Below are 15,962 nucleotides of genomic sequence, written 5' to 3' on the forward strand. Positions count from 1 at the left end.
ACACATTATTCTGTTGAAAGCCGCCATCACAATTGATAAGATCTTCTGCCAACTACATTTCCCACTGATTCCTTAATAATTGAATCCCAGAAGGATCTTATCGAGGCCAAGATTTCCATGGCAGAATAATCCATGGAATGTCTTGTGGAGATACAATGTTCGGCTGTAGTTGACATATTTGACTGCAAAAGGCAAGTGTGCCAATCATGTTCAGTGCATCTTTCATGCACTTTGCTCTTGACGTGTCAATGAAGGCTTTGTCACACTGGCAAGGTATCCTGTAAATTCCAGCCCTCCACAATCCGAGATCGTTCTTCGCCGAGTTGAGAAGAAAGCAAGTTTTTATAAGTGGGCACAATATATTAGTTTAACATAATGTTTCCTTAAGATTCCGTCTAATTTCTACAAAATATTACTGACTATGAGAGGAACGCCCTCAACTTGAACTGCTCCTTCTCCTCTTAATCTTGTGGGTGGTTAAGTTTCTTCTTCCTTAATGCCAAGCTGATCTGATGAGAGAATATCCGTCATCTTTGAACACAGAATGTGTGTGTTCCAGCTCCTTTGCAAGGCTGTCTCCATCAAACACAATACGTGCCCAGTGCCTGCAAGTACAGCTCTGCATGTGTGGGCTAATAGTGAACAGAATTCCCTAATGGATCATCCACTTGGCACATTGGCAATATTTTGTCGAAATTAGGGTGGATATTAAGGAAATGTTACCTCAAAGTAATCTTCTGCTCATCTACAAAGACTTGTACTCTTATTGGTTTGACAAAGGATGATCTGGGATTGCGGAGGGCTAGAATCTACAGAAAACCTTGCCAGTGTGGGAAAGCCTATGTTTGCCAGACAGCGTCCACAGTGCATGAAAAGTGTATTGAACATGAGCGCCACACTCGCCTTTCTCAACCCATTAAGTCAGCCATAGCTGAGCTTTGTATCTCCACATGAGAGTCTATGGAGTATTCCGTCATGGGAATCCTGGCCTCTGCAAGATCTTCTGGCAATCAGTTAGTAATGAATAGGTGAAAATGTGTTTGGCAGAAGATCTTATCAAATGTGATGGCGCCTTTAAACTGGATAAGGCATGGGACCAAGTGATTTCTTTAATTTCTTCAAAAAGAAAACATTTTATGATTAATGACACATCTAGCGGGAATAATTTTGTTAATTTTGACATCTGAATTTTGACTCCGTGAGCACACATTCCGACAGAAAGCGTGCATATAGTATCACCATTACATATGCACCTGTGCGCTGTAGATGGAGCAATATTTGAAGAGGGCACGAAACTCGACAGCTTTTGCGCACGCCAGTTATAGTATAATTTTAATGATGGGAACAAGCAATCTGCAGATCAAAGCACTCACCTGAAGAAGGGTGAATGGTTGTTGGCTGAAATATTGTGGCAAATTAATCCAGCTGCATTCCCAAAACTTTGTGGAATAAATAATTGTTGTTTGAAAATAAATTTTGAAAAAAGGTGGTATCCCAAAAGTGATGGAAAAACAAGTGGAAATCTTTCAACCTGATATATGTAAGGCTCCATTCCACATCTGTAAACAGATAAATTTCGTCAGTGTGTGGCACTTGTCTTACCCCATTCTATGAAATTTGTGACTGGGCACTTAAGAAAGCTGCTACCAAGAACATATTTTTGGAAGTGAACACAACCAGCACAAGAATCGCCTACCAGAAGTGATGCTAAACAACAAATTGTTTTCTTATTTTGTAGAAATTGACAGAGCTTGTCAGTGTACCCTCATACAGGTTACGTCATGTTTTGTATAGTGATTTACCTTTTTGTTTTCTATTGTACTGATGAATTGACAAGAAAAGAGATCAGGTTTGTTTCCATGGGAATAATTGTGCACCACTACTATGATGTGATCCAGGACTGAAAGGTCAGCATTGCTCGTAATATTGCTGCTGTTTCATTACAGATCTAGATTTCAGCTAACAGCACAGCTGTCACCAATGCTATAAATACAGGATAACACGGGAAGCAGACAGTGAAAAAATGCACTAACTGAGAACCATGGGAAGTTGTACAAAATGCCAGTTGCACAATTACATACCATTGTTGGTAGTAATGTGTACTCAGCAGTTATAACGACACATATTATGATATAACTTTGGTGTGCCAGTCAAATTGAAGCTGCTGTTTACATACATATACATCTAAGCTCAGTTTATGCCATGTTGGTTGGCCAACACACTCTATTTTCACTATTCATATTAAAAAGTGTATTAAGATAAAATTTATATGTAAGAATAAAATGAATTCAGATGGTTCAAATGGCTCTGAGCACTATGGGACTTAACATCAGAGGTCATCAGTCCCCTGGACTTAGAACTACTTAAACCTAACTAATCTAAGGACATCACACACATCCATGCGTGAGGCAGGATTCGAACCTGCGACTGTAGCAGTCACACGGTTCCGGACTGAAGTGCCTAGAACCGCTCAGCCACCATGGCCGGCTAAAATGGGTTCAATAATAATTATAGCAAAATACAATTTTGCTGGGTGGCATATAAATTAAAATAAGCCTATACAAATATTGCAATACATTGAGTTCATTATCATGAAAATGTATTAAAAAGCTTTATATTCCATAAAATATTAAAACTGAGTAACAAACTGGTGTAAGAGTTATAATTTTCCATTATTTATTTTATAATGTGAAAATATAAAATACACGATCACCAATACAAAAGTACGGAGATGCTACATAATGAAATTTTGAAATTAGTGTTATGGCTGCTAAGCAAAAGGAAATGCTGTAAAGTATATATAATTATGCTTATGACCGGATTTCAAAAAATATCAGTAGCCTACACTGATGTTGAAAACTATAGCACAAAGTGTGGAACCTGTAAATACTGAAAGGACAACTTAGATGTTTCACTATACAGTTTGTACCCGTATGGCATGCAGTTACTACATAGGGATGGGTCCATACATTGAGTGCATCCCTGCTGGGTCGCCACTGTATCATCTATTGAGAAAGCGGCTTTCAAAAAGCTCCCAAAAATGGATGCTTCTCCTTACCACTTGTTCATTAAGGAAGCTGGTGTGATGAAAAAAAAAAAAAAATCTCCGTCCCCTCAAGTGAATCTAAAAATCTCTCCTCACCTCTACGAAGCAATTTCAGTTTGAGGTCGGATCCAGAACACTGTGTCCGAAATCATTCAGGTGGACAGCAAAATTAGATTTCTCAGCCACATCCCTTCTTCCCAGCACCACATGCTCTTGGAATCTGACCTCAAGTTGTCTCTCAGTTTGGCCCACATAACAGCTGCTGCAGTCTGAGCACTCCAATCTGTATGCATCAGATTGATGAAAAATGCTGATTTTTTTTTTTTTTTTGGTATTGTGTAATAGTAACTGTCAATGAACTGCAATATTTGTCATGATGAGTATTTTAATTTACATTACTCCATACAAAATTGTATTTTATTGTAATTATTATATGAATTCTTTTTGTTCTTATATATAAATTTTGTGTTAACACACTTTTATGTATATGAATAATGGAAGTAGAGGGTGCCGGTAATCTGACATGTCATAAACCGAGGTTAGCTCTGTGGGTTGGTAAATGGCAGCCTCAGTTTGACTGATGCTTGTATATGCCACAGTTAAATTGCAATATGTGCTGAATCCACATGGCTATCTATAACTTACCAAACGAAAGTGTTGGTATGTTGTTAGAGACACAAACACACACACAAAATTCAAGCTTTCGCAACCCATGGTTGCTTCATCAGGAAAGAGGGAAGGAGATGGAAAGACGAAAGGATGTGGGTTTTAAGGGAAAGGGTAAGGAGTCATTCCAATCACGGGAGCGGAAAGACTTACCATATACAGACACAAGATAAGCTGTGAATTTCCTCTGTTTCTTTAATAATGCTGTCCCAGTAGAAAGACACTGATGCTCAGCCAATACAGATTTCTCAGGCCAGTCCAGATGTGTGTGTTGTTGACGTTTGAGACGCCTTTCCTCCACGGTGCGACAAGTTTGTCCAATGTATGATGTCCCGCAGCTATGAGGAATCTTATAGGCACGAGGGCTTCTGAAACTGAGAGGCCTACAAGAACTCTGAGTTTTGTTGGAGAACAAAAGGTGCATTTATGTTTCTCCAATAATATTCCTATTTTCAAAGAAAAGCCATCGACATATGGCGAGATGACCATTTCTCTTTGTTCTTCACTTTCTTCCAGTTTGTTTATTTATCTGGCATACACAGAGCGTAAGGTGTGGTGAATCTGTGTTCAGACTGACCATTGTGTAAAAATATGGTATGGAGCTGGTGTAACTAATCAGACAAGCTTCCTGAGTCTAATAATAATCGTATGGTTCTGCTCTGTGGACCATCCTAAGCATGTCACTTCATTGTGGAGGATGGTGGCAGCTGGTGGCCTGTAAGTATAAATCCGAGTATGTAGGTTTACGGTATACAGCATGAGTCAAGGTTCCAGCATCTTTTCTCTGCAGCAACACTTCCAGGAATGGTGCTTTGCTGTTTTTCTCCACCTCCACCATAAACTTGATGTCCAAATGAAAAGAATTTAGAAGTTACAAAAACGAATCCTGTGATGGAGTACCATGGAGCCAGATGACAAAGGTGTCAATATCACCAAAGCACAGGGGTGTCAACTTCACTGACTGGAATGATCTCTCCTCAACATCTTCGGTAAAAAGACTGACCACAGTGGGTGACAAGAGAGTAAATGGCAGCCTCAGTTTGACTGATGCTTGTACATGCCACAGTTAAATTGCAATATGTGCTGAATCCACATGGCTATCTATAACTTACCAAACGAAAGCGTTGGTATGTTGATAGAGACACAAACACACACACAAAATTCAACTGTCGGTCTGTTCAGAGCATTGGTCGTTGAATAAAAAATAAATTGAGAAGAGCACATGGTGATGCTTACGGGTGCTCAAAGCAAGATTATCAACAGATGGGAGCACATATGTAAACAAGTTCCCATTCCAGCTTCTCAGCAGTGAGCAACAGTGATCCATGCAGTGGTACTCAAGTGAAAAGTGAGATCACATGGAAACTAATGAGAATATCTGATGGTGCAAGTCGCAGGTTCTTGAGCTGATGGACTAAATCTGAGATGTGGATGTTGTGCTCATATTTTCCCCCTAAAGGGCTTAGTTGTGATGCTAGATGTTTAGCCAAATTGTATGTTGGTGCCGCAGTATTGCCAACAATTCGTCGAAAGACATGGTATGCTTATGAATGTTCACCCGTATAGTCTGGGAGGAAGAGGTGTCTGTGTATGAAGTCGCATTTTAGTCATGGAGTCTTTGTTTAGAAGACAGTGTGCAGGGTTGTTCGATAACTGGTTCATCTTGCTTAAGTAAATGTGTTTGGAGAGGATAATGGTTGTGCTGCTTTTATCTGTTGGTAAGATTACAATATTAGGATCCTTACACAGGGATTGAAGCACTGACGTCTCTGCAGCCGAGACATTCGTTTTGGGTGCTGGCATGTCAGAGCATGGAAAGTCTCTAGTCTGGTTTACGTGACAGCGTTCCTGAGCAGCTTCAGGAATTCTATTTCGACAGAGATAATAATATCCCGAACAGGTGGTGTCCTCAGGGTGGTGTGAAGTCCATTGCTTTCTCAGAGACCAAAACTGCTGTGTCTGGCACAGGTTTGTCTGTAAGTTTGTACACAGTCTGCCTACAAAGTTTATTCTGAGGCAGTCATAAATAGGAGGCTTTGCTCACAGCCTCAGTTGAGTGTTCCCGGCACCTGAAGTTGTTGGTCTGTTTCACCAATGGAAATATTGTGGAAATTTCACGATGACATCCGACATCTGGCCGGAGAACCATATTTACAACTACTCGATCAGGAAAGCCTCGAGTCATAGGTCTGTTTGACTTCCAGGTGTCACAGAGATGCTGAAGAAACTGAACTGGCAGACACTTGAGGATATGTGCAAGCTAGTACCAGCTTTAATTGATGGCTGTAGGAATATATGACAGTGTCCTGGAGGGATTGTGCAGAAAATATTAATTACATTGCTCACAGAGGCAATTAAACAGTAATTGTGGCTGCGCTCCATTTGGGAATGGAACAGGAAAAACCATGAAAACAGGGTATGTACACCCCGGGACAATCAAGAAATCCGGGGAAAATCAGGGAGTTTTGGCATCCAGGAAAAATTTGGAATTTTTTTTAGAATTTCTGGAATTTTTCATTGTTTTAGTTTTCTGTTGAATTTTTATTATTTTGACTGATAAGAACTGACACTCTAAAAAAGAAATTTACTGCAGCAATAAAGCAGAAATGAGAGAATAACACCAATATAAAACTTTAGTTGCAAAGAAAATGCTCCATTTTCAACAACACAACGCAGCCCACCTTCAAGTGTCTGCCAACAGCAAAATGTGTCGCAGACTATGCAATACTTTGTAACTACAAACTGCTTTTGATGCGTGGCCTGCATCATTTCAATTAGCGTGGCATCATAAACTGTTTACATTTCTAATGGATCTTACATATTAGAATGCACAGTGAATTGCTTAAATTGCAGAGCAATAGACTCTCATTCAAAACTTAACACTGAGGATGTTAAAAAAATTTTGGGCCCAGAAGACCAGACATTTACGCCGTTATTTAAAATTTTACTGTCACATTTGTGTTTCATATATATTAAAGGGTAACACACACTAAAAAAGACAAAACTTCAAGGTTAGTTTTTCATATTTATTTTAGTTCTTTCATAGATTACAAATTATTCAGTAACAACAGCAATATGTCTAATTATACTTAAAAAATAAGTATGAAGTGAGTCCTCGACAGAACAAACATTTGGCCAGGTAACCCACGAAATGTTCAGCGCACAGCTGTGAATCTGTAACAGTGCTTGTCAGAAATATTCAGCTGCTGCAGTTTAAGCTATGCTGTTGGGATCCTCCTAATCTCACACTTGGACAAAAAACAGCAAAACATTTTTGGTGAACAGTGTTATATGTGAAAGCTTAACTTTTCTTGTAGCTGTACTGCATGTATATTAACTTACACGATAACTTCTCCTGTCTGTGTGTTCATGATTATTAACGATGATAGTGCTCTTGGCTGACTATGGCACGTGTCCTGTGCTCTGAATATCTGCTGTCATTGATTAGTGATATTGCCTAACATGTACTATGACTGGCTGACAAAAGCGCATCGCTATCTAGATTTTAGTGCTTCGAAAACTAACATGTCGTATTTGGTGGAATTCATTTTTATACTTTCGTAATACAAAAATATGCACTGTAAATGTTGCTGCCCATCAAAGATCTGTCCAAATCACGTTGTCTCTCAAAGTGCCGAGAAGTTCTATGCTGGTGTATAAAACCTTCTCCACTTAAAGGAGTGATAAGTTTTCGAGAAATTCTTTTTCTTGTCCACGTAGACACTCTGTAATAACTGATACAGTAGGAAGTACACTCTGCTGTGCCGTTCATAGTGGTTTGCAGAGCTTGGATGTAGATGCAGATTTAGATGAGTGCTGTGTGTGTGTGTGTGTGTGTGTGTGTGTGTGTGTGTGTGTGTGTGTGATGCAGTAGGAGCTTTCACCACCATCAAAAAAGATTAAGAGCCTCAGTGTGCAACATCATGCTGTTTTTGTGGGTGCCATGGTATAATGCTGACAGATTGTGCTCACAAGGGGCGTATTACCAAAATCTCATGATCATTACAAGAGGCTGTCGAGATGACATGTCACGGAAAGCTATGAGGTGCTGATTCTGCTCTGTCACAAAGCCCCACTTGATTCTGCTCCGAGGCAAAGCCCCACCTCATTCTGCACAGTTATCAGCTTTTCTCGACCATGCCCCCCCCAGCACCTGCGCCCCTCCTCACGTCATTTTCCTGGAACAGTACCCAATGACTTTTGTGTGTTTACTCGGATGCAGAAACTGTTACGTGGCAGGCATTTTTGCAATGATAACGAGGTAAGTTTTGAGGTGGAAAGTTTTGTGAAAAGCCAAAGTAGTCCAGTCATATGGAATGGAAAGCCTTGTAGATGTAAGTGCCACCATGAAAACACAACACCTCAACTACATTTATAGTCCGCAAACCCCTGTGAGGTGCATACCAGGGGGTATGTCCCACTGTAACAGTTATTAGGGTTTCTTCCTTTTCCATTGATGCATGTTGCTTGGGAAGAATGATTGTTTGAATGCCTCTGTGCATGCAGTTATTATTCTAATCTTATCCTCACAGTCCCTATGTGAGTGATGCATAGGGGATTCTAGTTTATTCCTAGAGTCATTTAAAGCCGGTTCTTGAAACTTTGTTAGTAGACTTTCTTGAAATATTTTACATCTATCTTCAAGAGTCTTCCAATTCGGTTCCATCAGTATCTGTGTGACACACCCCCATGGATCAAACAAACCTGTGACCATTAGTGCTGCCCTTGTCTATATGCATTCAGTATTCCCTGTTAATCCTATTTGGTATGGGTCCCATACACTTGAGCAATATTCTAGAACCAGTTGGATGAGTGGTTTGTCAGCAATCTTCTTTGTAGACTGATGGCTCTTCCACAGTATTCTACCAATAAACTGAAGCCTACCACCTGCTTTACCCACAACTGAACCTATGTGATCATTCCATTTCGTGTCCTTACAAAGTGTTACACCCAGGTATTTGTAAGAGTTGGCTGATTCCAACAGTGAATCATTTATATTATAGTTATAGCATACAATGTTTTTTTTTTTTTCATCATTTTGTGAAGTGCACAGTTTTACATTTCTGAACATTTAAAGCAAGTTGCCAGTCTTTGTGCCATTTTGAAACCTTATCGAGATCAGTCTGAATATTTATGCAGCTTCTTTCAGATAGTTGTTAGTTATAGATAACTGCATTATCTGCAAAAACTCTGAGGTTGCTATTAATATTGTGTGCAACACAACCTGAACAGCAAGGGTCCTAACACACTTCCCTTGTACGCACCTGAAGTTACTTCTACATCTGATGATGACTCCCCATCCATGATAACGTGCTGTATTTCCCTATCAAAAAGTCTTCAATCCAGTTACAAATTTCACTTGATAGCACATACCATCGTACTTTTGACGATAAGTGTAGGTGTGGTACTGAGTCAAATGCTTTTCAGAAATCGAGAACTACTGCATGTACTTGACTGCCTTGATCCAGAGCTTTCAGTATGTCACGTGAAAAATGTGAGAGTTGGGTTTCACGTGATAGATGTTTTCTAAATCCGTGCTGGTTGGCTTTGAGGAGGTGATTCTGTTCAAGATACCTCACTATGTTTCAGCTCAGAATATGTTATAAGATTAATAACAAGTCAATGTCAAGGATATTACATAGTAGTTTTGTGGATCACTTTTACCACTCTTCTTGTAAATGGATGTGACCTTTGCCTTTTTTCCATTAACTGGGCATATTTTTTTATTCAAGGGATCTAGGATATGTTATAGTTACAAGAAAGGATAACTCATGTAAATTCAGTATAGAATCTGACAGGGATACCATTAGGCTCTGGAACTTTGTTCAGTTTAAATGCTTTCAGCTGTTTCTCAAAACCAGTGACACTAAGATTTATTTCTCTGATCTTTTCAGTGGTATGAGAATTAAATTCGGGCAATTCTACTGGGTTTTCCAGGGTAAAGAAACATTTGAAAAGGGAGTTAAGCATTTCAGCTTTTGCTTTGCTACCTTCAATTTCAGTTCCTATTTCATTCACTGGGGACTGGACACTAACTTTGGTGCCACATATGACCAGAATTTATTTGGGTATTGTGTAAAATCATTTGACAGTATTCTGCTGTGGCAGTCATTGAAGGCATCATGCATTGCTCTCTTGACAGCCAAATGCTTTTCTTTCAGCATTTCTCTATCTATAGTTGTACCCTTTGTTCTGTAATCTCTGTTTCCTTAGAAGTTTCTTTACAGTGAGTGTATACTGTGTAGCATACCTCCCAATGTGAAATGTTCTACTGGGTGCATATGTATCCAGTGCACGGTCAACTATTCTTTTAAGCTTGAGCCATAGTTCCTCTACATGCTCCTGCCCTGTGTTGGAAGTTTCGAGTTCCTCACTGAAATGTGACTCTACTGGCCTTTTTTTCTCTAGTTTACTGATCATGTATATCTTTCTGCTTATTTTAGTTGTTTAGTTATCCTGCAGTATGCTATGATGTTCATTGAAAGGATAAAATGAAAGTTCTTGTCACTCTCACAATTAAAAGATGCTATGATAACTTATGTGAATTACATATTAATTATGCTTTATTTGACAGTAATAGTAAATATCATAATATTATATGATTTAGTTGGACAGATAAAAAATCTATTCAACAAGCGGCGACAGGACACACGCATAAAAGGCTGTTGCCTTTATGTCTGTATTTTGCTGCTGCTTGGTAAGTAGATTTTTTATCTATCCAATTAAATACTTTGTCAGTAATTGATTGTTTTCATTGTTATAATATTATATTAGTAATACAGCAATTATAAAGAAATTTCAAAGAACTTTAGTCCTCTTTGTACTTTGTGCATCTCTGTCCTCGTCTTTACTTAATTCATCTTCAAAATGAGAATATATATGGGTGTGATAAGGTAAGTAAAATAATGGATGACTAATTTCAATTCGTACCAGATAATAGGTAAATAATTATAATTGAAACCAGTGTACAGTGTTTGTTAGGCTAACAAGTTCATGAGCTTTCACAAGGGGAAATTATAATACTGACAAAGCGAAATATGTCTTATCTTCGTCTGTGTGCATTGACGACAAGACAGCATTGGGTCTGACAACTGCCATTGTGCTGTATGCCACAGCTATACTTTTTGTCTTCCATTTATTCAAGTTGCCTCACTACTTCTTTGTCATTAGTTGGTTAACGAAATGTTGGACAGTAATGCATATGAGGACCTTGTTCTCTATAAGAAATTGCTCTGGAGTGGGAGATTGCACTGTGTTGTAAATCTGCGATCGAATATCTTCGAGAAGTATGTCTGCTGCTGCTTCAACCACACATTGGCGCTCTTCCTATGGATCTTGACTGATGCTAACAACAATTGATTTCTTCACAGATAGGACAATCACTTTCATAGTTCAACAGTTTAGCTTTCACAGTGCTGACATCAGGATGGCAGTCACTGTATATCTGGTCTGTTAACTGCTGAAGACAAAATCGACACTATGACTGAGGTAGTTAAAGTTTGCTGCATAGCACCATCAAATTCTGTGCCATGTGGAAATGTTGTCTTCTTCTCTACCTACTTTGGATTGCTGTGCGGGACTGTCACAGATTTTGTGTGTTACTTGGCGTCTGTTGGAACCAAGTAGAAAGTAGTCTAGCCCAATGTATTATTGAGCATGCTAATTCATTATTTTATCTGCCACTGAGCTTCAGAGCAGTCCCTTGCAGCCCCAGCTCACACATACAAGACAGTAGGTTCCATCGATTGTGTGGGAGTTCGTTTTGCTGAAATGGAAATTCTGGCCTGTTAGTAGACTGACAGAGAAAATAGTTGCTTTTGAAACAGAATCCATTCACAGTTTTGCCCTTCAAAAATGCAGCTCCCCCCCAAGCTTCCTCTACCGACATGATTCAAGAACGTTCTTTGATCCCACTTCTGGTTTGTGTGATGACACTTTTTCTCCCACCATCCCGTACACCATCACATAGGACACGCATCTCACTTGAACTTATTATATATGACCATTTTATACATTTAAACTAAATTTACTGAACACAGACCTGTGTTAAGCAACCATCCGAGGGTGAACTTGTATCCAGTTGCAGCCGCAGGAGACTGACACAAAAAACTGGCCTCTCTCTTGTCAGGAGGGGGAGGTCATGCCATCTCACAAATGTCGTGCCCCTCCACCATGGCAAATATCAACTACCAGCTATTCCAATGACATCATGACGCTACTGGAAGATGGAATTTGGCAATGAAAAGGCCCGTGGGAGAGGTCCTGAGGTAGCTCATTCCCTCAGTTTTGAAATTGCACTGACTTCAACACGCGCTACATGTCCTATGGTTTGTCTGACCGAAAAAGTCACTAAGCTCTGTTTTATGGAAAATTTTATCCCCTCTATTTTCATAAGTAGTGAGATTTGCTGTAAATTGTGCCATTTCAGAGTTATAAGTAGAAAATCTGCAGAAGTCCCATTTTTTGTGGCTACCTCCATTGTTGACACATTTCCACGGCAGGATTTTGGTGAAACTTTGAAAATTTGGACTCATCCCCCTCAAAAACATATAGAAATCTTGTCAAAACAACTTCTACATAACTTTCCACTCTTTGGTCCTTCTGAGCACCATTTGACTGGACCAAAGAGCAGACCTCTGCAGCTGAGGTCTTCAGCAAGTCATCCATCATTGGGAAAATTGTGTTACACTGAAGGACAGATATGTAGAGAAGTGTGTTTTTCACGATCTTGTATCAAATTTTTCATTGTGATGCGTTAAAACTTTATGACTATTCATAACGAATATTTTAGTGTATTGAAACCTGGTGTTGCCATAATTTAACCTACATTTATATGCGATTATTGCATTTTTTCCAGGTGAAACAAACTGTGGATGACAGAGTAGCTGTTCTTAATGCCATCAACCGGCACATTTCTCCGCTGAGGCTTATTCCATATTTTGTAAGTTCATAACTGCAGGCAGATAATTTTTTTCCACTCTTGATTTTTAATTTTAATGTTATGCTTAGAAGGAATCTTTGAGTGGTATACAGTGATATTTTTTTCCTGTCCTATATCCACACAACAATTCATGGTTGCAGTGGTAGGTTCTTGCAGGGATTTGTACAAGAACCATAACTATTTTTGAATACAGTGAGAAGCTGCATATTTTTAAGCCCAAGTAAAAGGCTTTTCTGCAGGCAAACTCTTTCTATTCTCTGTAGTAATACTTTATGCCCCTTTAACTGCGGTTCTTAGTAAAGTGGATGATATTTTGCATATATTAGGTCTACAACTTTGCTTCTGCCATTTTGCAGTAGATGGTAGTAGTTGCTAGTGGTGGTGCAGGTAGTAAGTCGCAAGTATCATACTGTACTTGTAGACATTTGTAAACATAATACCATCAAAATATTAACTGAGTTATGATTACGTCATTAATTTATACTCGATTGAATATGTCAACTTACAAGCTGAATTCCTGTCATTTGCAGAAAGTTTTAATTTTCTGCTTTATCATGAAGAAATCTGTGCTTGAGGTTCATAAAATGTTGGGCAACACCTTTGGTGAGGTACCTATTTTTGAAAGAACATGCATAGAATGGTTTCAGTGCTTCAAGAACAATGATTTTGATGTAGAAGTCTAGCATGGCAGTGGAAGAGAGGTGTTTGAAGTTACTGAAACAATCACAGTAGATCATTATCGAAAACATTTTGTGCGTTTCACACGATCACTGACAGACAAATGGCTGCAATATAGCAAAAGCTACGAATAGGTGGTGTTGCGCCGTGGCAGTGCTCAACCCCATGTCACAAAGCATGTCAAAACATACTTGGAAACATTGAAATGGGAAGTCCTTTCCCATCTGCTTTATTCTCCAGGGATTCCTCCCTCTGACTACTACCTTTTTCGACTTTTTTCATCAATGCCAAACGGCCTGGCTGACCAGCACTTCTGGTCATATGAGCAAGTGCAAAATTGAATCAATTTGTGGATCACCTCAAAGAATCCCAATTTCTATCTCTACAGTGTTTGTATGCTGCCTGAAAGATGAGAGAAGGTGATGGCCTGTAAGTTGAATAGTAAATTTTTTGTAAGTTTTTAACAATTAAGCTGAGAAAAAATAGCGGAAACAAAGTTGTAGACCTAATATTATTTTTAAACAGTTGAATATCCAGGATTTAATAGTGACAGTATAACAAAAGGATAAATTGCTATTCATCATATAGTGAAGATGTTGAGTCATAGACAGGCGCAACGAGAAGACTGTTAAACAAGTAATCATTCAGTCAAAGGGCCTTCTTTTGGACAACATACACATATGCACTGCATGTAATAACAACTCACACATACACGACCACTGTCCCTGGCCCCCCAGGCCATTCTGCAAGCAACAGAGCATGATGGGAGAAGCAGTCTGGGTGGTGGGTGTAAGGAGGAGGCTGGGGTGAGGACAGGGAGGTATAGCAGTTGGGGGATATTAAAGTGCTACCTGTGGGAGCATACAGGGACGAGGGGAGAGGGTAGGGGAGCTAGATGCAGTCAGGAGATTTGACAGTGGGTAGGAGTAGTGGAGGGGGGGGGGGGAGAAGTAAAAAGGCTGTGGGTCCGTTGGTGGAATAGAAGGTTGTGTAAAGCCGGAGTGGCAACAGGGAAAGGGACAGTGAAGGACAGTGACTAACAAAGGCTGAGGCCAGGGGGCGTTAAGTAGCGTAGGGGATATTGCAGGGAGAGTACCCTCCTTTGCAATTCACAAAAGCAGGTGTTAGTAGGAAGGATCCAGATCATACAGGCTGTGAAGCCATCATTGAAGTGAAGAACATTGTGCTGGGCAGCATGCTCAGCAACTGGATGGTTTTGTCTCAAGGCCACAGTTTGTCAGTGACCATTTGTGCAGACAGATGGCTTGTTGGTTGTCGTGCCCAGGTAGAATGCAGCACAGTGGTCGCAGCTTAGCTTGTAGATCACGTGACTGTCTTCACAGGTAGAGCTGCCATTGATGGGATAGGTGATGCATGTGACTGGACTGGAGTAGGTGGTGGTAGGAGGATGTATAGGACAGGCATTGCATCTGTGTCTGTTATGGGGATATGAGCCATGACGCAAGGGTTTGGGAGCAGCGGTGGAATAGGAATGGATAAGGGTACTGTGGAGGTTCGGTGGGTGGCGAAATACCACTGTGGGTGGGGTGGGAAGGATAGTGAGTTGGACGTTCTCTAGTCGTGTCCTGCTCTCTGCCATCCATCTAACCTCCCAGCTGCACCTAGCTGCCCTACCCTCTCTCCACACTGTCCTGTATGCTCCCATAAGCAACACTTAACTTTCCTCCTCCCCCACCCTGCTATCCCTCCTCCCCCTCCCTCCAGATCCAGCCTCCTCCTTACCCCAACCACCCAGATTGATTCTCCCATCCTGCACAGTCCGTCACAGTCTGGGTTCAGTTGCCAGAGACACTGGTGGTGGTGGTGGTGGTGGTGGTGGTGGTTTTGTGTGTGTGTGTGTGTGTGTGTGTGTGTGTGTGTGTGTGTGTCAGAAGGAGGTCTTTTGGCTCTGAAATCTTGAATGTATAGAAGTCTTTTTGTTGCATCTGCCTGCAACTCTTCATTCTACTATATGGTTAGTAGCAATCCTAGCCTTTTCTTAATAATATTATTTTTGCATAATATTGTGGAATTATTGCAAACACATAGTAGAAGATAGTCTTGTTTTCTCATAACTATGCGTACTATTTTTACAGTTTCACATGGAAGATGGACATATAAAATTCCTAGTGAATAACTGCAGTACTTCCCTCATTGCATTGTTCAAAAAGAACCTTAAAGTGCCATACATGTCTACTGAGGTAAGTTTTTGATGGCCCTTGGTCTACTGTTAGTATGTGTAACTGACAGTGACTTGCTTGTAAAAATAGCTCTCGGTGACTTTAAATTTGGATAAAATTCCAAGTTGCTGATAAAATAGCGACATTGGCTCTATCAGGAAAGGTGCTGTTCAGAGGTAGTCAATGTTTACCAGTGGGTGTTACCTTATTTAAAAACTTCATTGGTCTGTTTTGACGGTTATGCCATTCTATAGAGAGCAATTGCTGCATGTCAGTTCACTATACAGATTCCTATTATGGATTACTGAAACCACTTTAAAGCTTGACTATTATCGTACTGCATCCGTCACCACCACCATTCTCCCTGCCCATTATTCCATTTTTCTCTAAATTTTTCTCACCTAGTGGATGGCGTAGTAATGATGGCTGGATTCATACACCAAACAGTGGC

At 40.0% G+C, this 15,962-nt stretch overlaps 1 protein-coding gene across 1 annotated transcript in view; it reads left to right on the forward strand.

Moving 5' to 3' along the window:
- Window positions 1-15,962, forward strand: part of LOC126424926 (nuclear RNA export factor 1-like) — a 164,196-nt gene that overhangs the window by 25,695 nt on the left and 122,539 nt on the right. Inside the window, exons 6-7 of the mRNA XM_050087770.1 lie at window positions 12,570-12,653; window positions 15,428-15,532. Coding sequence (XP_049943727.1) covers window positions 12,570-12,653; window positions 15,428-15,532 — 189 coding nt within the window. The remainder of the gene's footprint in view (window positions 1-12,569; window positions 12,654-15,427; window positions 15,533-15,962) is intronic.

Source organism: Schistocerca serialis, chromosome 10 (assembly GCF_023864345.2).
Source record: "Schistocerca serialis cubense isolate TAMUIC-IGC-003099 chromosome 10, iqSchSeri2.2, whole genome shotgun sequence".
NCBI lineage: Eukaryota > Metazoa > Arthropoda > Insecta > Orthoptera > Acrididae > Schistocerca > Schistocerca serialis.